Genomic DNA, 24,248 nt, shown 5'->3' with positions numbered 1-24,248 from the left:
TACTTGAAGTTCTCATTAGTTTAAAAAATTGGTGGCACAGTAGCATAGTGATTAGCATTACTGCCTTGCAGTACTGGGTCCCTGGGTTTGACTCCTAGGGTGCTACCTGGGTGGCAATTGTATGCTGTTTCTGTGTTCAAGAGGATTTTCACCACATGCTCTGATTTCCTCTCACAGTCTGAAGACATACTGGCTTAATTGGCCCTGATGTTAGTGTGTGCATGTTTGTGTCTGTTTGCCCTGCACTGGCGTCTTGTCCAGGGTGTGTCCTGCCTTGTCCCTGCTGCTTGCTGGGAAAGACTCTGGCTCTCCTGCAACCCTGTGTTGATTTACCTCTGGATAAATCAATTAGAAAACAGATGGATGGAGAGTTTCAAAACTTTTTTTTTCCACAACATTACATGTATCTGATAATCCTAATGTACTGCAACTAGTACAAAAATGAGTTTAGAATGGCTAGGGGCTTCTGTTGCATTCTCTGGATAATGAAACAATACAGAAATAGCATTACAAGAGAGAAAGATGACTTTGTATGAAATTTGGGCATGAAGTAAAATTCAATTTTTAACTGCTCACTCACTCCCGTCCCCAACATACAAAGATATTTTGAATTTTCACATAAACTGCAAAAGGTGAAACATCACAAAAAATACCATCCTAAATGTTTACCTGATGTTTTAATTTTGCGTCTGAGTGCAGTTTGTACTTGGATAACATACTGTACACTGCTTCACAGGAAAATGTAATAGCCTACTACATCAAAATCGGTGCATCGGTACTGCATACCAAACTTCAAAGAATACAAGACACGTCTGGTATTCCATATTTTCCTTCAACATCAAAACAACTAAAAATGCCATCTCAAGTAAGCTTAGAGAGATGAAAAGTAGCTGCAGCTTCAAAGCAGATTCTGTGACAAGCCTGCTGCATTTAACTTAATATAGGGCTCCTCAATATCCTCAACATGTCTTATGACTCATGTGTGTCATGAAGATTAAATGGGCTAGTGCTGACTTATTTTTTTCTTTAAGAAGTCAAACCATCATTGTTGTTTTCTAGCTGGCACTTCTGCTATGGATATCACTGAGCATGGACAAAGGTATTTGCACACATACAGTATAATGCTCCAGCTGACTTTAGTTTTCTCATTTCAACACACACAATGCAGGGTGTTTGTTAAGTAAATTCAACCTTGCAAAATTAGGCTATTTAAACACCATGGAGTGGTTAAATAATATCGAAATGTGGTGATTTTGGATAAAACATTTTCCAGAAAACTGGTTCAGAATGACTTCTTTCTCAAGGTTTACAATGGAAATTAAAATGTAAAAAAAATGTTAACTTCAAAATAAAAAGCAAACAACTACAGAAATCTACAGACGGCTTCGTTTCCACCTCCTAGAAACTGCCATGAATGCAGATAACTCATGTTGCCATGGTAATCAGAATTTTTCTTAATTTGACAATGTCCAACATTGTGTTTGCCTGCTCTCTTCCAGCAGGTTCATGACCGTAGAACGTGACACTCATACCTTGCAAAGTAAAACCCAGTAAACTAATGCAATATACAGTATATAAAAAAGTCTAAATGTTTATTTAAAAATAAAATTATTACAACAAAACACTTTTGTGCATTCTACTACATCTACTGGATATCAGAACCTCCCCGGGCATTGGTTTTTGACATGTTCCCCAAAACAAAAAGTATGAGAGTGAAAAACTCTAAACCATTCATCAATGCTCTGCAAATGAATGAGATTCAATAATACTTGGTTACAACCTGTGATACGACCGACTCAGTTTTGGGATACAATTACTGCACGGTGCACCGCACTATCCAGGCCCCAGAGTTTCTGAAAAAAAAATTCAGATTTGAGCAAAAAATCACTCGTCCTAAACTTGACTTGGGCCTCAAAATCCAGCGCTGGGCTTAAAAATTGTCTCAGTAGTGTGTGAATGCTAACCCAAACCTTACCTGGGGTGTCTACTGAGCATTTCCGCGATCTACTGTACATCTATGAAAAAACGTAAAATTTGCCCTTGAAATGAGGCATTACCAATATTCTACAACCTTTGCCAAAAAGATACGTTAGATATTGGTCAATAATTACTGAACAGGCTAGAGTCTAAATGTTCCATTTCAGCAAAGGGATAATAAATGCAAGTTGAAGGATCAAGGGCACAATTCCAGTACATTAATACTCTATATGACAATGAGACACAAAATTGCAAAATTTGAACACAGCAGGGTAGTGTGAATAGGGTCCAAGGACAAGTGCCGAGTGTCATTTTAGTGATCATTTTAGATAACTGCCAAGTAGACACTGCACTAAACTCTTAAAGGTGAATGCACTAAGCATGAGGACACATTATAAATACTGTAATTCTCAAAAGTGGAATCACAAGGTAAGATCTGACTGCAGCTGTGTTACACTTAGTCCATTACTATTGGGTTGAGTTGCTTCAAGGCCAGGAAAATAACAAACAGGCCAGTGTCCCCATCTACTATACAAGAGATTTCCAACTACTGCGTGTTGTTTTTTGTACCAAGCTGAGTGGTAAATGACTCTCTTTTCTTCAGGAGTCAAACAATCACAAATGCCACCGAGGATGGAAAAGTCCATCGGAATGTAGAACTTGAAGTTTAGCTGGCTGACGGCCACTGATGGGAGAATTTAAACAGCTCGGGAAAACAACAGACCTCTTACAAACCGTAATAGCACACGTAGGTTTGTGCCCAGCTGCAGGACATGCTGTCACGAACCGCATACCTACGAGCACCTCTCACCGCCAACACCCGCGCACTAATTAATCAATTCTCATTCCTCGCGCTCCTCTCAGTCCCCGCTCACTATTGAGAAGTTCTCTGCGGCTTTCTCTGGTGCGCGCTACGACTCTCGACCCGACCTTGTTTCCTCCAGCTTCGCCTTCGCCTCGCTTCTCGTCTCGGATTTGGATTCACTCGACCTGACTCTTGTTCCGACTACGACTTTTGCCTTTTGCTTTCGGGATTTGGATCCCAACCGGCTGCCTTCCTCTCAGCGCCACATAGGGTCCAACCTGGTTCTCCTAACGCCATCTCTGACACATGCAGGAGAGTAACGTGGTGAGAGTGAGAACAAGGTCCCATAAGTGTTTTTTACCATGAGCGAGCACGGACTTCAGCCAAAAAACATGAGTGCTGAGTCCCCATGGATATTCAAAGTTGCTAAAACTAAAATCCCTGTAAAATCAAGCACTGGTTGCGATATTTGTTTTTCTAAATCTTTTGAAAAAAGGAAATTCAATTTTTTGCCCGAAATAAAACAGAGCAGGGCACAGCATGTGGATGCTTTGAAAGTGCCATTTTATTAAAGTAACGACTGACAGTGTAATCTTTCAGTTGTGCTCTGGTGTTTTTTCTGCAACAGGCTTGGTGAAACAAAGTTATCAATAAAATTGGGGGCAGTTACAAAATAGAGAACGTACTGAAGGTTCACAGCTCTGGTTTCATGGTTAAGGGTTTATGGTTGCAGTTTAGAAGTTATGGTTATGGTTTTCGGTTCGTAGTGGTTGGGATGTGGTCTCCAGAGTAGGGTTTACAGTTTAGTGTATGTCCTCTGGTTTAGGTAAGGGTTTATAGCTCCTGGAGTTACTATGGCTCTGAGTTGGGGGTAAGACGTGGGGTTACAGTCCCCCAAAGCAGTGAAGCAACAGGCCCATAGAAGAAAAATACAGCTCTATAATGCCACAATTTAAATTTGCTTAGCTGGGAAAAACCGCGAGTTACAGGCTGTGACTGCCCAGTGAAAGGTTTCCTTGAAGCTCACACCAGGGATGAGCAGGGACCCTGTTAAAGTTCTTCATTCTACAATCATGGCATTACTAATCATGGGACTGAGACTTTCTTGAATTGACTGTACTGTTGCTTAATGTGTCTTTTTAAACACTACATGGTTGGTGTACGTGTTTCAATGAATAAACTGGCTCTACACTTTGCATGTGCAATTCAATTTTGAGAGAAGGCTTTTCTTTAACACCAGTTTTCATGTGATAAATGGAGTTAGATGAAGTACATAAAAAGTGTGATTCAAAACAATTTGCTGAAGAATATATATCTACATGTTTAAATTAAACCATATTTATCACAATTTTATTGAGCTGTATAAATGTTTAAGACAGTACCAAATCAAATACAATGTAATGTTAATGATCATTTCATTATGAGGAATTTATTTTTCTTGTATTAGGTAATGGTAACATTTTTTAGCTTTCAGGTTTGAAGCTTTAATGAACCACCTTTCAAACCTATTTTTTTAAGTGACAGAAACATACTTGAATCCTTTTACTAAAGGATATGCTGCCATGAAATAGAAATATGCATTTCAGTATTCCAGTCTTAGATTTTTAACCCTGAAGAGTGAGTGAATCCACAACCACAAAAACAGCAATTATGGATCTGATTAATTTATAAAGTTAGTGGGAACACATCTTCTTAGACAGCTCCTTTATGTTTGAAAAACTGTAAACATAACATCACCACGACTGTTTGGTGGCAAAACCGAAGTAAGCTTTGAATTTATGGGAAAATATTTTGTGTCATAAATTTTCATTGTTTTGAGAAAGTGAAATGAAATAGCATTTTCACCTCACTATTCACCTCACCTACTGGCTTCTGCTTTTGGATTGAGAGAGATGAATCTATTTTCTAGCTACACTATTTACTAGTGTTGCTTTGTAAAATATTTGTATGTTGTGGCTACTCTGTAAAGTCTACACAAGCATCATTTGACAATACGTGTATTTGTGAGGGGACATTAAATTAGATCATTTATTTTAAAGAAGATGTGGTTCACCGAAAGTGTTTTGATAAACTCTTAATAGATAAAGTGTGGGATATTCATTGAATTTGTGTTTTACATTGTAATTGCCGGGTTCTGACTAGTGGGGTTTTTTGGGCTTTAGAAAATGCAAGCATGAATTTGGTGCCAGTTTATGTTGTGTCAGTAAAGACTGCACTAATTCGTTTTCCCATGTGTTTTTCTACTGCTGAATAACACATTCTTTTTATTTTCATTTTCCTATTATTTCTTACCAGTTTTACCATTTTGTAACAATACACTTAGGACTCTTTGTTTTTGGTGTTAATTTTCCAGCTGCCTTCCTCCCTTTAAACAGTAATTAGCAGTCACTGAGTTTTCACTATATCTCAATTTACTAAATAAAAGCCATGAAAATCCATTGCCCTCTGAGTATACTGTAGGATGATGTTTTTATAATTATTAGCTTAACTATAATGACTTTAAACATTGTACTTCTGATTATTGTACACTGCGTTGCCAAAATTTTTATGTTGCATCTACGTAGCATTTAAAATATATATATATTTGTCTTAAAAGTTTTGTTTAACTTCTAATGATTATAGAGCTGCAAGCTTTGTCAACAGTGTGTAATCCACGTTTCAAAATTTCAACAACGTTCAAATCAGATCAAACAACATGCTAGTGTACTTCCGGCTCCATGTGTACACCAGTCATAGCCTGAGAATGTTTCTCATTCAGAAAACATGTTTCAACCCTGACTTCTCTGTCTAGCTCTGTAATGAACTCTTTTCAAAGCTTCCAGAGCAAGTGAAGTCCCCTGACTCACAATTCCCAGTATATTCCAAACTCAACTGCCACAGTAAAAATGCACATACAAGTAAACTCTTTATCCTGTAACTGATAGAGAATACATACAGTACATGTATTTTTGTATATATTTTGGTACGATCCGCAAACATGAATACAGTACAATAACTGTATCAGAATATTCATGCAGAATGTATTGATATAAATTAGGATGAGCAGTGATCCTCGTACAGAATCTTGTGGTACCCCTCTAATAACATCACACCAATCTCAACGTTCCCTTTTTTGAACTCTGTTCTCAATCCATTAACCAGTTCTCAGTCTAAATACAGCACACGCATTACCTTGAATGCCTACAGCCTGCAATTCAAGAATTAATCTTTTATGAAGAACTTCTTCAAAAACCTCTTTAAAGCCCTCTTATTCTTATTCTTCAAAAGCCATAAAGCACGAAAAATCTGAAAGCTTCAATTGACCTTTTACCTTTTATTAATTATACCCATAATATCCACTTTAGCAGACAGCTACTAACATGGATTTTATGCACACTAAAAAGTGGAATTAGATGTCTGTTTAGATATTTCTGCTTCCTTGCACTTTAAATCACCCAGAGCTTATTAATATTAATTCCCATAATTTCTAGAGTAGTATAGCTGCTGAATTAGGCAGCAGTGTGGAGTAGTGTAGTGTCTGGGGCTCTGGACTGTGCCTGTAAATCCCAGGTGAGGCACCACTCTTGTACCCTAGGGCAAGCTACTTCACTCAGATTTGCTTCAGTAAAATGCCCAGCTGTATCAACGGCTACAAAATATTAAATTAAATTTAGATTAAAGCATCAGTCAAATTAGTAAAATTCCTATATATAATTAGAGTGTGTAAACAATACCGTTACCATGGTGATATACTAGTGCAATTCCTGTTGCTAAGGCAACTGCTATATTCCACCCCGTCACACTTGCTATTTTTCACATTATGAACACAAATAGTAAGAAAGTAATTAAAGTAAGGTAGCTACAGAATTCAAACAACTAAGTATAATAAAACAGAACTACAAAATAACTGAGAGAGTGCAATCCATCTACAGTATCTTACCTTGAAACTGGCATTCACCTTCCTCAGAGGAAAATCGGAGCAGTTCAACCTCAGGCATTTTGGAGCGTGCAAGATTTACCGCAACCTGCTCAAAAGAGATTTTTCGTTTACTATAATGGAGCATCAGACATTTCAAGCTGTGTTTTTTTCTTTCTTATTTATATTGATGTAAGTTAATAAATAAACAGGACCATGTTTCACACCACTTTTACAGTCCTGAGACATGTCCGCCGGTTTTACTTTTCCAGCAGAGAAACAGACACCTTCAAACCGAAAAGGTTCCCAGTTAAAAAAAAACACATAACCGTAGGTTATGTTTTTGGGGGGCGTACAAAGTTCAGTACATTAAACTAAGAAGAGCAGAAAATAATTCATACTAACTAAAAGCCTAAACGTTGTTTTTGTAAATTGTGTACTTCGGACAATATGGATGAAGTCATCCTGCCATCCATTTTCAGAAGGCCGTTCTCCTTCGAGAGCCACAGGGAACTAGGACCTAACCCCACAGGCTCAGGGCTCAAGGCAGGAGACATAAGATAAGATCACTTTATTGCCCATATACAATTTCTTGTATTAGGAGTTTGTCTTTTCACATACCCCAGCTTGCTCTCCACAGACACACAGACATGGAGAGAAGCTTGGGGTCAGAGCGGCAGGTCAGTGATTTATACAGCGCCCCTAGAGCAGTCGGGGTGAAAGGCCTTGCTCGGGGGCCCAACAGAGTAGGATTCCTCTGCCAGCCACAGGATACAAACCGGCAACCTTCCAGCCACAGGCGCAGAGCCTGAGCCACAGAGCCACCGCACCACATACACGCTGGATGGTATAAAGGCCACTCATGGAAATGATGCCATTTCACTCAGATAGTGTGACTCTGGGCCGTGGGGGGGAAAGCGGACTATCACAACAAAAACCCATGTAAGCATGGGGAGAACACGCAAACTCCACCCAATCAGAGCCCCACTCGAACCCAGGACCCCCCTACCTTCTGCACAGCACTACCCACTGTGCCTGTACCACCCTGGAGGAGATCGTGAAAGGTTTCAGATTGTGCTGTCTGAGTATTATTACCGGGTTTGCTCTGCGCAGTAAATTACTGCTAGTTTTAGGATATCAGTTTAAAAAAAAAAAAACCCTTGTAAGAGCAGACCTCGTTTCCGTGAACTGACAGTTCCTTTAATGTGGAAATTAACGGAAACTTGTCTTAGTGTGCAAAAGTGGAGTCCACACACTAGGTCATCAGGGCAGAGCCCTACGCCAGCTTGTGTGGCTTTAAAGAGACTGCAAGCACAACCCCAGCCTGGCCCGGCCTGTACCCATGTCCACAGCTGGTGGGTTGGAGCAGTGTTGTGATACTCTCACTCAGACATTTGACATCTGTCGAAAAGCACCTGTATGATCCCTGACACAGCAGTCTGGGATACAGATTCCCAGATTATTATTTCACTTTTCTTTCCAAGTGTGAAAAAAACTCGTGCCGACAATATTTCACACCAGGACTACAAAGGATATGACAGAGTTAAGACTGCTTTTCTTACTAGGCGCCGGTGGTATAGCTAAGGAAAAATAAGTACTATCGTTTAAAAAACAAAAGGGTTATTAGGGAGATGAATATATTGTTGCATTTCCTCGGAAAAACAGTATTTAAATCATAATGTATTAATAACCCACAGTATTTAATATTTAATGCTTTTTGTCAAATTGAAATATTATACTATGAATTAAATATTTATTTTGCGAATTAGCGTGTGTTTTTTTTCAGGAGCTCATTCTAACCGCATGAATTTGCCCAGTATCGATCGTGAACCGGAATCCTTTTAAAACAGGTACACATCTCCTATATACTCATAGTATACAGTAGCTACTGTACAGTATAAACATCCTACTGTAGCTCCTCTCTAGACCACTAACTCGACCAGTAACCATCTCCGTTTCATTTAATTGTATTCGTTATAGCGAAAATGAGGCATTCGACATATGTTCTCGGATAATTGCTTATTGTATTTGTATTTTCATTTGACTTAGAGCTTTGCATATTGGCATTAAGTGGAATACCACTTTTTATTTTAAAACCAAGGTAGCAAAAAGAGCTGACAGAAGGCACAAAAATACTTCATTTTTAAACCTTTGTGCTTAAAAAGTAGATTTTTTTTATTTCATGCAACGCGCTAAGGTTCTAAGACCCCAGTGTTTAATGAGGTTACCCAAATGTATCGACAATGCTGGGAAATTAAAAAATAATAACTTTTAACTTTTCTTCCACTTCTGTTTAAGCCTACATAAAAAAAAATTCCTCCACTCAGAAGTTCAACCGCCCGCATCGGTATATCCTTCTGCGAAGCTAGTTCGTGTAATACTGTCAGGCCGACTTTAGTGACCGTAAAGAAGTCTGGAAATACTTACAGGTTACAGCTTTCCTTTATTTTTTTTTTAGGTATATTTTCATTCAGTAATCTACATTTTATTTTCGCGTTCCCATGCCGATCTTTGGAAAATGTCTGTCCGGTTTTATTAACCGGGCCGGCCGCTTGTGGGCCGGTATCCAGGCAACAGGCAGAACGCCGGATTCGGGGGCTGTCCTCGTGTCCGGGCAATTGCGCAGAGCCTCGCTCTTCTTGCGCAGAAAGCTCTCTAACAGTAACACTAAAATACTGTTCATACAGTTCTCAACACCTAATACACAGTTGCCGCAGGAGTCCAAGATACAGTAGCAGGCTCATAATTCACACCACACGTCAAGAGGAACGAGCATGTTTTCAGTGAAGGTTAAACTTCTGGAATGAAAATAATGTACACAGTAGCGTACAGTATACTCAATGCAGAAATACAGTATAGTCACATCTGTATTAAGCGATTTCCTCTCGGCATCTAACTTCATCTTGTACAATACGTCTGATATTGCAAACTACAGCAGTGTAATTAATGTAATTAATATTTTGAGTAAATTGTCTATAAACAATTATAGATCAGGATTAACATCTGTAAAAAAAAGTTGTAATTCAATCATTCAAAATAATACTAAGATAAGTGGTTCGGTGGGATATAAAAAATAAAACTTGATAAGAGCGTTGTTTTCATTGAACAGATTATTTTACTAAAAAAAAGTTCTGAAGCCAACTTTCTTCTAAATGTAAGTAATTCGGGTACAGGAGCTCTTTTTTATTCCACAGAACGAAAGCAGCGGTACGGTTTACAAGGGAAGGGGATTAAGCCCCAGTTTGCAAACGCCACCCAGGCCATGTTAGCGTCCCCAGTCCAGCAGAGCCCAGCAGAGCCCACCCTAGCCTGTCCCAAGAAGTCACCGAGCCCCCGGCGGGCGCGCTGGCCCTTTAAGAAGAGAACGCTTTCCAGGCATTTTCTTCTCGCGTTGCCGGAGAACGCCGACCTCGCGAGAACTGCCCTGTGTGTAGTGAGAACGCTGCCTGTTTCCCCGGGTGACGTCAGTGTGTATTGTTGTTCCCAGCTGTCAGCTGCTGCAGCGAGGTCCCGGGGAACGGTATTGTGTGTGTCAGTATGTCAGTGTGTCATTGTCTTCGTCTCCCTGCTAGCTAAAACCTCATCCACACCTCTGCTTTCTCCATGAAATACCGAGATGAAGGACAAACGGAAGAAAAAGGATCGCACCTGGGCAGAGGCAGCCCGTTTGGTAAGCATTTGCCTTGCAGGAACGTGTCAGCATGTGAAAGATGTTGATGCTTAGGATCAGAAAGTCAGGTCAGTTTTGCCCACATTGCACAGAATTGAGGGGGGTGGGGGGCGGGTATGGACTGCTATCAAAGAGCTCCGCGTTTTGTTGTGGTTAGAGACCGTTGTGTGGTTCACATAAAGGAGAACTAAGAACGCATTTCTGGACCTTGTGCATTTAAATATTGCATGTCTGAAAAAAAAAATGTACTTCGCCGGTCTGCAAACAAAGCGGGTTACATCTACCACACAGTCGCACGACATTGTGTAGCGTTACTGCCCAGATGACTGGAACTCGACCCTGCGCGCAGCGCTCCAGCACGTCTTATTCTCTGGACTTAGGAGAAACTCAACTTTGTTGAATTCCGTGTGTTTGGCTGTAATTACCCCCCCAAAAAAGTAATGCGAAATTAAACCGTAAATGCGTGTTTATCTTTGGTGCTATTGATGATGTTTGCTAATAATTCATATTCGTAGAGAAAAATCTATTAATTAGCTCGTGTATTTTGATTTTTGTCATTCATGGTTTTTTTTTAAAGTTTAACACGTGGTTATGGGTGTTTTGTAGTAATGCAATTTATACCTTATACAACACTTAAACTTGCGGATTTATTAAAATGCTAGATGTACCCTATGTTTTGTGAAGCATACATTGAATCGATTCTCCCTCACTAACCAAAATATACGAATGCACAGATCAACCTGAGTTCTTTTGAGCTTTTAAAGTCATATTTTGAAAGCTCCAGTAATGACAGTGTTTCCCATAAGGCAATGGCATTTAAAGTAGTTGAAGATAAAGATTTCAACATCATTAGCGAGACAGAAATGCACTTTTTTTTAGTTGCATGGCAGTTCAGCCTCCATATTGGAAGCATATTTTAATGTCACAAGATACTGTATATATAGAACAAGACTAGTCAAACCTCTTAGTTAGGTAATAGTGAAATATTGAAACATGCCCTGCCCTTTTTTAATTTTTCTTTATTTCTCCATCTTCTGCTTGGCTTTGTAATTTATTGATGGTATTGTTCTGCAAAGCGGCCTGTCCCATTGTCACACCTCTCATTTAGATCCATGCCTACAGTATATAATCCCTGCCTGTGGAGGCGGAGATCGAGTATGTGGGTATGTACAGTATACACGTTTGAAGGTATGGCTGACTGTGTGCGTTTAGTGATGCGGACTTGTTTCTGGAAATAACAAAATAAACCTGAAATCCCCCCCCCCCCACTCCACAACATATTTCCACTGCGGTGTTCTACCTTATTGGCTGTGTTTGTCTCCCCCATGTCAGCCTGGCCGCTTCTGAAGGCAGTTCTCTCATCTTTTCCACAGGCCAGTGCACGACAGGACAAAAACTACCCTTCATGAGAAGTTAGTCACACTTATAACAAGTTTAAGCAAAATATGATGCAATATGATGTAGAGTATTTGATGCATACGGTCAAGACCGAAAGGAGAAGATTCTAATAAGCAATATCTGATACACAGTCGGTGAGCTTGCAGTTATAAATGTGAAAATATCAAGCTAGCAGAGTCAGAGTCAGAGAACGATGACAAAGCACATAATCTTTGTGCTGCAGCAGCTTATGCTAATGGAACTTAAAAACAAAACACTATTGTGACGCATGTCTTTAAAATGAAAATGCAGTCATAATGCCAAAGCACAGCGAGATCTAAACCCTACAATATACAGTATGTCCCGGCCACCAATGTTCACCATTATAAATGTTGATAAATCTTCAATCAGTTAATTTGCCTTCAAGCTACGCTTCTAGATATATTTTTTAAAATTATTAAAACACCTTTGAAATCATTCTTCTGTGATTTTATCACCAACATATCCAAATCATTATGGTGTGGCAAGATGGGGTTGCTGACTTGTTTATGGCTTTATTTAGTATACATATCAAACATTTCAACTTGATTTAATAGCAGTAACTTTCAGAGCTCTTCACTAAGATGGTGTTTAGCCACAGTAATCTGACATGCCTTGAATGGACCATCAAATAACGAACAGTACATTCAAGCTCTTTTGTTTGGTTTTTTTTCAAGTAATGAGGTCGGAAATAGAGTAGACAAAACCGTATTTAACAGTAATAAAACATTCCCTCTCCCGAGACTAATATCGATAGTAGCATTAGAATTTCTTAAAAATAGAAAATAACTGTTATACAACCAAGCTTAAATATTGCAGGTTTATTGTGTCTTTTTAACGCGTGTAATAAAAAGTATGTCAAATATGACCTGACCTAAATTTCCTCAAGATTCTCTCTTGTATAATTGTTCTGTGGCCATCAAAAACAAACATTCTGGGAGTTTTTTTTTGTAAAACAGCATAATATAACCTAAAAAATGGCAGTGTGCACAGTTAATTTAAATATCAGCCCATTCTTTTACCTCATTTGCATTATGGTGGGAGAAGGGGTGTGCCTAGGTCAAAGAAAGTCTTTCCATGGAAACAGAACAGGCAGAGTGATTTTTCATCTGCTTTGAACAAAATGTTTGAGTAAAAATAGAACACGCGGAAGATCGTGTCTTCTGAAAAATCTTTCAGAACAAGAGAAACATTCCTTTTCACACTCTGGTCCTCTACCTGATGCGTTCGGAGTAACAGGATCCTGCTTGTTCATAATTTGCACCACGTTCATTTTTACACTCACCACGTTCGCCAACCTAGATAGTGGCACTAACGAAGCTTTACACGGATTTTGTAATCAAGTAGCTGTTGCTGTATCTGCATGCCCTCATTCACAAGAACAAATGTGTTGACAGTGAAGTGTACAGTGCAAACTTGATCAGTGAATCCCAGCGTTAAAAAAGTAATTTTTTTTGTAAGCCTGTAAAATAATGTCATTCATGTATTGCGGTTCATGAACTATGAGAACAAGTGTGGCTATATTAGTACTCACTGTATTCCCTCAATAAGAAAAGAAATAAGATGGAGTATTTCTGTTTTGTCATTTTTGTGTATTTAATTTTTGTGGTTGCGGCTGAAGGTCACCTTTAAAATGATCCGTGCTTTTTCTTAGGTAGTTCAGCAGCCTCCGTGCAAGAGAAAGGTTACAGGCCAGAGGAGGCCATTTGTCCCATCGTGCGTGTTTGGTTGTTGTTTCTACAAGTATCCCACGGAGCCTGTTTCAAAAATGAGGCTGGGGCGTTGGGCGTGTGTCGTGCAATGCCTCCTTTTTCCAGTCTGGAATTCTCCTCGTCTTAATTTCCACTTGTGCTGCTGACCAAGGGTGGTACAGTGATTGGCATCGCTGCCTCAGAACACTGGAGCCCTGGGTTCAAATTCTGGACCCGAGGTCCGTCTGTGTGGAGTTTGCATGTTCTCCTCATGTTTGCATGGGTTTCCTCCGGGTGCTCCGGTTTTCTCCAAGGATATACTGGTAGGTTCATTGGCGTCCTGGAAAACTGGCCCTTGTGTTAGTGTATTGCATGTCTGTGCCTGTGTGTGCCCTGTGACGGACTGGCGTCACATCCCGGATGTGTCCTGCCTTTCGCCCATTGCGTGCCATGATGGGCTTCGGCATCCTGCGACCTTGTGTGGGATGAAGCAGTTAGAAAATGGATGGATAGATTCTGACCATCTCTGGTCAGAAAGACAACGTGGTTGTCAATGAAAAATCACGTCTCTGCGATATATTGGCAATATTTGCATTTGTTTGAATCTCCTGTACTCCGGAGGTGGCTCATAAATTTCCTCCAAAAGGACAGTGCTTTCCAGAGAAATACACAGTACCCTTTTGGTACATTACTCTTCTAGTGCAATTATTTGATGTAAGCATCAAACAAGCCAAAGTAAATGAGCACTGTACATTCTTTGTGATAGAAAATACTTTTCTAAAGAGATCCTCTGCTCTAATATAAAGCACATTGCTGCCCTGGAATTAGGCTACAATCGTAAACACTCAAACTTGAATTCACTTCCAAAGAATCTCAAGTGTAAAGCTGGCTGGTATGAAATGAACCAAATCTGAATTTTAAAAAAAGTTATACATGAGGTGTGATTTATAATTGTTTCCAAGTGAACTACAGTAGGTGTGAAAGTGCCTTATAAATCTAAGCATTTTGCTGGCCTTTATTACTTATTACTTGTTATGACTCCTGCAGACTGCGTAGATAAGGAATATAACAGTTAACATGTCTCATGTGTGATTTTTTTTGTCTTTCTCTTCTGTTGTTTCTTCCAGACCAGTACCATTCATTTGATAATCTAAATATTGTATTCTGTGTACCTGTAAGGAATGCAGACAGTCATGCATTTCTAATCCTAAAACTTAATTTAACTTGTGCCTGCCCTTGCTGAATAGTGTTTTTATCTTTTGCATCGCTTTCTTATTGTCATCTGTAAAGTTTACTGTCTATAGCAAAATCGTAAAGATACTATTAAATATACCATTGAATAGGAAGAGCAATAATCCTAGTACAGATCCCTGTGGCCAGTAATGACCTTATTTCTTTCAAACTTAAGCCTTATACAGTACATTCAAAATATAGTCACGTTCTCCGTTTGTGTGCATTAACAAGTTCTTAATTCTTGTGCGCTCTTTACCTTGGATTCCTATGGCAATGTAATATAATCTTTTGTGTGGAACTTTGTTAAAAGCAGATGCCATACAATTATTCATTTGTTAGACAGGATCTGAATATTTAATCCATACCAGGGGCTGGCTGTCCCCTGGTATTTAGCTTTTATTTAGATGTTTTGCTAACTTGTAAGAATATTGGAAAAGATACAAACACGGGGTGGGAATTCATCCTGCACAGCTTGTTTCGTTAATTGATCCCAAAGATTTTAATTAATTTATGATTCATGACGGTGCAGTTTGGTCACGAAGGCCTCCTGTCCCCCTAGGTCCCACCTGTGTCTGGATTATGCCTTTGAGGTGCTTAAATGCTTGAATCAGGTTCCCTCATAGTCTTCTCTGTTCATGATGAAATAGATTCAGTTCTTGTAACCTGTCAGTGTAGGCTTTAACTCCAGAATGGATCTGTCATCTGTTTTCATATTTCAGGACTGTGTTCAGAGCAACGATATTTTTGGTATCGTTGTGACCAAAACTGTGCACAATACAAATCACAATCACAAAAAGTAAAAAAATAAAAATAAAGAAGACGTAGATATGAAAGCAAAAAGGATTTTTTAGTATAAACAGCTGAATCCTAAGTTCAATAGTAGCTTCTTCAAATTCAGTGTTTCCCATCTTACCTTTATAGTTGATGTTTCTGTTACATGTACATTAACACTCTGGACTTGTCTGTATTCAGTGATTTTGTAGTCCTTATTAGTCCTCTGATTTTGGTATGATCTGCAAACTTCATTAGTATAGTAACTGTACCAGAATATAGATTGTTGATATGGATTAAGATGAACAGTGGTCCTCATACAGAATCCTGTGGTACCTCTCTAATAACATCACATCTGAGCATTCCCTTATATCTCCCTTATATGAGTTCTGTTTTTTAATCCATTAACCAGTTCTCAGTCTAAATACATGTATTACCTTGAATGCTTTCAACCTGCATTTGGAGTATTAATGTTTTCTGCAAATCCAAATAAACTATATCATATGCCCTGTTTCAATCTGTTACTGCAGTTGCTTGTTCAAAGAACTCTTAACTCTAGGCGCGATTTCCCACATGCTTGTTGACTATACCCTAGAATACTGTTATCTTAGGTGCTTTATGAGTCTGAAACATATCTGCTTCTTCTCTGCTAAAACGGTTTAATATATACCTTGTCTTTCTTCAGCCTGGGGTATGCTGCAAATTTCTTTCATGTTAAACACCTGAGTAAAATATTAATTTAATACCTTAGCCATTTCCCTTTTATGATGTAAAAGATTCCTGTTCTCATCTCAGGGATACTTTGTTTCATTCTTTATGGTTATTTTGATGTGATGATGAGGCCATTTTTCTCTCATTCTATTTAGTATTGGCTAAAAGTGAATGGTCTGTCATTTCCTGGCCTAGTTTTTTATTTTCCTTCTCCTCTGAATTAGTATATTCCCATTTTATATTTTCCAACCAGTATGTACCACCCCTGTGCTAACAGTTAATAAGTTATTGGTCTGTGATCCCTTTTTCTAGCCTAGGTGTTTGTTAAAGCTCTCCTAATCCCTGTAGGGCAAAGGTCACCGATCTTGGTCATGCAGACCTGGTGTGGCTTCAGTTTTTCAGTCCAGCTGGTTCTGTAAACACTTGCTTGTTATGGGCTTGACTTGTAATTGGAATCTGCTTGGCGGGACTCGGAGGGTGATCCAGGAGTGTTGGGGAGCCCACTTGTTGGATGCGCTTTGGGCTGAGGTGGGGAGCCTGCAGACAGCACACAGGGAACCGCCCAGAGCTGTGCGTTGCTCAGGCCGGAGGGAGTGCGGGACACACGCTGTGGGAGTGGGGAGCCGAGAAGCCCCCCACACAAGGCAGGCACAGTGCTGTGGCTAGCTGGGGAGCCCAGCGCGTGGCACAGTCCAGAATCAAAATCCAAACGAACCATTTTAGACGCAACAGAAGACCAAGCCAAGAGATCCTGGAGAGAAATCCAGGTGGAGGGGTGAATCCAAACTTGAATAAAGCCGGGCTTGTCGTCAAAAACAAACAGTTCACGAAGCCGAGGGGTGAATCGGAAACGCAGTCAGGAGACAAAGCAGAGATTGGAGAACAAACCAAGCAGAGCACGGGAATAAACATAGAGACGACACTCGAGGAGCTCGGTGTCCAAACTCAGGTCCGAGTATTTTTTCTGAAGAGCATCCTGAACGGCTGTGGTCATGAACCAACTTCAGGTGCTGCGAGTCTCCGGGTGATTGGTTTACTGTGGAGAGCACAGCAGCTTGTTCTTGGCTTAACTACACCAGTCTGCCCACTTCTCCCATTACTGCAGGTACTGATGCTTTAATGAATCCGAGAAGACCTGCAGACCTACAGCTCTTCTGGATCATGATAAGATAAGATTGATAAGATCGCTTTATTGGCCATATACAATTTCTTGTATTAGGAATGTGTCTTTTCACATACCCCAGCTTGCTCTCCATGAGACACACAGACAGGGAGAGAAGCCTGGGGTCAGAGCGCAGGGTCAGCCATTTATACGGCACCCCTGGAGCAGTTGGGGTTAGGGGCCTTGCTCAGGGGCCCAACGGAGTAGGATTCCTCTGCCGGCCGTGGGATACGATCCAGCAACCTTCCAGCCACAGGCGCAGATCCTTTGCCCCAGAGCCACCTGATGATGGGACACCCACTGCTTTAATGCTTCACCTTTCTCGTGCGGAGATCATTTCAAGTTGAGGTGGGCGTTGATCTGTGGATAATATTAATTTCTTCTTCTTTAGTGTACACCTATGTATAAAATAATCATTTAGAATATTTACCATCCCCTGCGTCTTTTATGATTAATGCTTTTTTATGATTAAATCTTTTTATGATTGATCTCAAAGACACATTTCTTTTACCATTGTTTTGCTCTTACAATATTGAGTAACTTTGCATTACTTTTAGCACACATTCACATGGTTTGAGTCCCTTTCTCATAACTCAGAAATTCTTTTCTGGTACTGTTTTTGCCTGATTGATCCATTGAACCATTTTGGTGGATGTTTTCTAGACCTTGATTAGCGTACTTCTGATTGTGCCTTTATTTAACCATTCAGTTTCTAATGGTTCCATATCTATCCCCAACTCCGTTACTGTTAAACTCTTTCTCTTCCCCTCAAAGTGCTTTTTTCCAAGGTTGTAGCACCAATGCTTTGGATCTGCCTTTCAGACTCTGAAAGCTACAGAGAAAGCAAGCATATTATTGGTAAACTTCATTAGTACAGTAACTGTACCAGAATAGAGATTATTGCATAAATTAGGATGAGCACTGGTCCTCATACAGAATCCTGTGGTACCCCTCTAATAACATTTAGTTAGATGGATTGTAGCATAGTCTCTATACAAAACCTCTAGAGTCCTTTATTCTTAAGTTTCAGATATATTTGCACGAGTTCTTCTAACAATTTAGGTCTAATTTGCTAACTTGAAAGATGTTTACACCTACTCCCTGACTGACTGGTTTTGTTTTGCAAATCTTTTTGAGATGCTTATAAATAAAAACATTATCCTTAATTTAAAACCTTTTAAAAGCATGTAATTAAATACTCTGTAGTAGTAGTAGTAATAATAATAACAACAATATCAACTTGCACAAAGGTACAGGTAATAGGGACTCTCCTCCACCATCACCAGTGTGCAGCACCACCTGGATGATGCACTGGCAGCCGTAGTGCACCAGCACACTCGCCACACACCAGCTCTCAGTGGGGAGGAGAACAGAGGGATGAAGCCAGTACTGCCAGTTCAGAGATGGGGATTTCTAGCAGGCCATGAATATAGTAAAAACACACACTACAAAAATCTACAGTACAGGAAATAATGCTGTAGAGAAAGCAGGAATTATCTTTTCTTAAATTAATATATACTGTACATTTCATTGCCACCCTGTACTATTCAGTCATTAAACAAAAATAATGTTTTTTTTAAAGAAAAAATAATGAAAGCACTAGGGTGCTTCCCTGATATGACTGCAATACGGGTTACTTGTAGTGAAAAAGCACGAGACAATCTGCAGAGGTCACCACACATGTGCAATAGCAGAGTGTAAATTTGAGAGTTTTTCCTCTTTGAGAGACTGAGAGTAAAACAGGGCTTGAGTGGATGCTGGTGGAGACACATTACTCGTACTCTGTACATATCCAGCGTAAACTTTCCGTAACTCGGGAATTTTATTAAGGGGTCCATGGAAGGGTTTTACAGTACGTAAGTCAAATTTGTGTAAGTCGAGTCTTAGGTAACCCGTTCTTTCGCCCAAGTGTCTTCTGAATGTTGCGCAGCCCAAACTGTTTCGTTCATCACATTTCACTAACTCCAGTGATATTGTAGTTGTTTGCTAATTCTTCTGTTTCTGTATCAGATATCTTATTCCTGCTATGCTCAACATTGAAGTTTACTTATCTGAGGATCTGGAGCCTTACTTCTGTTCGTTTTTTCTTTCCAATGTTGTACGCGTTACCTGACTGTTCGCTCACAGATTCTGTCTTGGATCAGCCTGAGTAATGCGTTTTCCATCCTGGCTGACATATTGCTGATTCTCCTTTATCCAAGCTCACTGCCCCAGAGGGAAATGCAACACTGTAGTCTGTAGTAAAAGAGGTACAGTATATGCAGTTTCAATAGTGCAAGTTAATACAATTGTAGCCTACTTTAAATAGGTGTTGGAAAAGCGTGTGTTGGTATACAATTAGAAAGGCTTTGAATATAGGCAATAATTGGATTATGACAAGAATGGCCTCAGTCTTTGTGTTATTACTGTTTTAGAAAAGCATTGAGATACCTTTTGGATAGTTAATTAAAATTGCATACATGCAGCCTTTGTAGTGGGGGGTAATTGGTTTTAGGGGAAGCTTTAGACCAAGTGCATAAACGTCTTTCAAATATTTCATTTAGGAGAAAATGTACTGTCTGTAATTCATACCATTCTGTAGTTTAACTAGCAACCAAGCTGGATGAGCCTCTTGTGCATTAATGAATTACAATTCTTTCATTAGAATTGAATTAGAATTCATTCACTGAATTGGAACAAAGTTGTTCCAAACTTTGTATTCTTTTGTCATATGAACGTACAAAATAAACTATTTTTACTCAAGCCTACAGTGTACTTTAAATCTACACTGAATACAGAACGCGTACTGTAGCAAAGTCTATTCAGACCTTCAGCAATTTATGTTGGGAATGTCATGTTAATTTAGCATTTTATATTGGTTAGAGCACTGTACAGTATGTAACATTCTTAAGAAGTTAGTAGAAGACCTTTCTGACAATGAAATGTATTGACATTTTTCTTTATTGTTATTTTATGGGTGACGTTTCTAGAAATTTAATGTATCAGGCTTACCTACTATCAATGTTACTGTATAATGGATTGGTAGACTTATAACCGCATGTGTAGAATAAGAACCTTTTTGCTAGGGGCAATATTGAATGTTATATTATGGCGTTTTTAGCCTTCCTGATGCTATATATAGATTAGTGTAGGTGTATATATAGATTTAAGATAAACTGAGTGACTACGTTTTTTTTAAATAAAATGCATGTACTGTATGTAGCCTTAATTGATAAACTAACTTAATCTGAAATAAACCCTCAAGGTTTCAGTGCAGATAAGTGTGAAATTAAATAGGCCAACCAATAAGAATCTAGAAATAGAGATACAGAGCCTTTGTGCTCAGTTGTTTCTTTAGATAATAAGAATGATCTTTGTTGAGAACTGTGTGAATCAACTTAATAACATTTACCACAATCAAAGAAATAATACATATTTTAATTGGTCAACTAAAGGCTCTCCAGTCATGGTCAGAAAAGACATTAACCTGTGTGTAAACAGAGGTTTCAAACCCTTATTTTTATAATTGTACTCATAAAAGTGTACAATAGTTATTATGGATAGCTCTTGGAAAATCTTTAGAATTTAAAAAAGGCATGAAGTCTCATTTTGCAAGTAAGTTTCAACTAGATCCTTCTCCTTTAATTGATATCTCAAAGTATAAAAGCCTCATGTGTTCAGCAGGAAAATATAGCAATTACAATATTTAAGCTATTACATTGAGATCCTGACATGATTTTAGAAATTATAGCGGGAAATGTACGTTTGAGAACGTATCTTTTGGACAAATGCTGTAGCTCCATCCTAAAAGGACTTGTTTGTATCCAATCATAACTTACACCAAAATTAAATCTTTTAATTATTCATCTTGCCATAGAAATAGAGCCATTGACATATTGCTTGTGCATTCTCTATTTTAAAATGCTTTAGGGATATCTCAGGTGTTTGGTAAAAGGTTTTATATTGAAACTGGCTTTGAGCTGTGGGTTATCAAAAGTATTGAACAGCCAATGTTTGTTATATTTATTTGAAATGTCTACGGTTTCTTTTTCCATCTGAAAAAAAAAGTTTAAGAAATGTGGAAAAAAATGGAAGAAAGCTTCTGGATACAAAATTCTCATAAAAATGTGAAGGATGGCAAAACTTTCAAATCAACGAACAAAGAGGGGTTTCTCCTGATTGTAGTTTTCCTAATCGACTGTCTTCGCATTTGAAGAAAATTAAATGAATAAGTTAAATCACCGCACATCTGTTGAGACCAGTAGGTTCTTTGAGGGTTTGGACAATGCTCTTAACTCGCCTGTTGGTTCACCAACACCGTTTACATCAGCTGTCTGGTGTTTCTGAGAGCTCTCCCATCCCAGAGCTGAACAGAGAGAAATTGCTTGGCTTCTGTGACACTGTTGAATTAGACTTCAGTTCGTTGCTAATTAATGGCTAATTACAGAAGAGAGCAGTAAAAGAGCCGTTATGCCTAAAAACAGTGACCAGATCTCCTACCACCTCAACACCCCGCTGAGCCCCTCAGAATGGGCCTATCAGCCTGCTGTTCCTAAAGCTCACTCACCCTGATTCATTCTTAATCCACAGCCAGCTTCAGGATCGCCTTGCTATTCTTGTTTCAACATTAAATCACTGGGTCTGTGTGTCAATTAAATTCAAATGTTTTCTTCATTGTCACCTCTGAGCGCTAGGGCTCTCAGTTCAATTCCTGAACTGAGTGCTGTCCGTGTGGAGTTTTGTATGTTCCCCTCCTGTTCAGGTTGGTTTCCTCCCACAGTCCAAAGACATACTGGGAGATTAATTGGCCCTGGTGTGTGTGCGTGTCTGTGTCTGTTTGTTGGCCCTGCAGTGGTCTGGTGTCCCATCCAGGGTGTACCCCGCCTTGCGCCCATTGCTTGCCAGCATAGGCTCCAGCTCCCTTGTAGCACTGAGTTGGATAAAGTTTTCAGAAAATGGATGTTTAGTCCTGAGAGAACACTTGGTCATATTAGTAGTGTTCACATAAAGGACAGTTCAGCAAGTTTAAATCAGGATTTTAAAAAATTATATCCAGCATTAAAATCTCCTAGGATAATACTTTTTCATGATACATTCCTGGTTTCCTTAAATAAAAGTGACAATAAAGAGTCATTTTCTTATTTCTTTCAAATCACATGGGATTAAGAAGAAGGGGGATAAAAAACGAATTGTTAAGATGTTATTATATGAAATACACGTTCAGAAACTTAGGAGGAAAAGCGAACATTGTTTTTGTTTTTCCTTTTTTAAAATTCACATTCATTATAAAGTGAAAACATAACATGACTGTAATCAAATTTAATTGAGTTTAATGCAACTAAGTTGTATTTAAATTCTGAAATAAATAAGGTAGTTATGAGCTATCAGGTTTAGGTGGTCTCAGGATATTGCTCAGGTGTCACGTTGGGCTTGTCATCAGTTACAAATGTTGAAACAAGATAAAACAGAAAATAGTTACAGAATATTTGAAGTCACTGTCACATAGAAATCACTGTAATGTCTGTGTAGTGGCTGTTAAATTGATAGCTTCATTATTCATTTACCTTATTGAGGATCCGACTGTAAAACTCCTACAATAAAACAATTTCATGGACCATGAATCGCATGTCATGTTCTAAAGGAAGTGTTAAATACAGATGTAAATCATTAAAGAAGTTTCTGTCGGCAGTTTTTTTGTTAATTAATGTTTAAATTTGGTTATGTATCACGGTGCTCTCCTGAACACATTTTGGTTGTCTCTGTCTGTATTATCATCGGGCGTCCTAACTGTTTCAGAACCAGCAGGTTCTGAAACACACCCTGAAAGCTGAAGATGATGAAACGAAGTGGAGAAACATGTTCCACATTAACTCCACTTCCCAGTTATACTCAGGAGTATTGAAAAACGTTTTTTCATTCCTTTCCCTGTCCCCTGAAAACAGTTTGAAAAGTCTTTTCTGCTGAATTTATAAGAGTAATGAAAAAGTATAGTAGTAGAATATACATTAGTAGTAGTTTGTATACATTTAAGTTAACAAAACCTGTACATCATAAATAATGAAAAATATTCATTATATTGCATGCCAAAAAGATTAAATGAGAGAAAAACACTGAATCTGTGAAGTATGGATTAACAAATGATTATTACTGTGATTAAAAGAATAGTACATTATGTTAGTAAGCCTGTAATTTATTGAGTGTAAGTCAACTTCCCACATCCAGATTGCAAACCTATCTTTGGCAGAAGTACTGTATAAAGAATAGTCTGTAAGCATGAGTTCTGGAGCAGAAAATGCTGTAATATCAAATAACAGACCTTGAGGAATTTGAAAAAAAATGTTCTCTAAGTTAAATCCATACCTTACTCCAGATGTTATGTCTTGTAAAAACAGAATTTTGTAATATGAAGGAATATTTGAGCACTGGAAATATGGTATTTTAGCTATTAACCTTGAGCATTACGTCTGTTTTTGCTCTTATGTTTTATTTACTGTTAGCTATTACTAATTTAGTGTCTTAGTAATATATTACTAAGTAGTAATATATTATTAATAATATATTACTACTGTAATGCACGTGGATTATAGTATAATATTTTTATAAAATCATATGAATTTCGTAAGACATTATCCAGTCTATATTTTGTTTCTGTTCTTTTTTTTACTACAAGGGTATTAATAAATCTGGAGGACACTGTATTTCATTAGATCCAAATGCTTCAGCTGGTCTTTGACAATTAAGGTTTTTTTTAGTGTCTTCAAATGTCATTGTGCAAGTACTTCTGAAGCCACTGTAACATAAGCAGGAGAAAGGACAGATTTTCAGATTTGCCATGAATTGCCTCTCATACCCCCAAAGAAAGACAATCCCCAACCCCAACCCACAAGAAGCCAAATTCAGCAAAGCCTATAACTTCATTATAGGTCTGAGGATCTGAG

The 24,248-nt window shown here is 38.7% G+C and overlaps 2 protein-coding genes across 2 annotated transcripts in view; one reads left to right on the top strand and one right to left on the bottom strand.

Annotated features, from left to right (window-relative positions):
* ccdc178 (coiled-coil domain containing 178) overlaps positions 1 to 9,247 on the bottom strand; it is a 124,509-nt gene extending 115,262 nt beyond the window's left edge. The window contains exons 1-2 of the mRNA XM_088919111.1: positions 9,105 to 9,247; positions 6,702 to 6,786 (exon numbers count right to left, since the gene is read on the bottom strand). Of these exons, the coding sequence (XP_088775237.1) occupies positions 6,702 to 6,759 (58 nt within the window). The 5' untranslated portion in view covers positions 6,760 to 6,786; positions 9,105 to 9,247. The remainder of the gene's footprint in view (positions 1 to 6,701; positions 6,787 to 9,104) is intronic.
* Positions 9,248 to 10,293: 1,046 nt separating this feature from the next.
* Positions 10,294 to 24,248, top strand: part of LOC148831860 (putative Polycomb group protein ASXL3) — a 73,784-nt gene continuing 59,829 nt past the window's right edge. The window contains exon 1 of the mRNA XM_088919105.1: positions 10,294 to 10,347. Coding sequence (XP_088775231.1) covers positions 10,294 to 10,347 — 54 coding nt within the window. The remainder of the gene's footprint in view (positions 10,348 to 24,248) is intronic.

Source organism: Atractosteus spatula, chromosome 6 (genome assembly GCF_055471065.1).
Source record: "Atractosteus spatula isolate fAtrSpa1 chromosome 6, fAtrSpa1.hap1, whole genome shotgun sequence".
NCBI lineage: Eukaryota > Metazoa > Chordata > Actinopteri > Semionotiformes > Lepisosteidae > Atractosteus > Atractosteus spatula.
The sequence above is the reverse complement of the archived record's forward strand: the minus strand, read 5'-3'. Positions and strand labels throughout refer to the sequence as shown.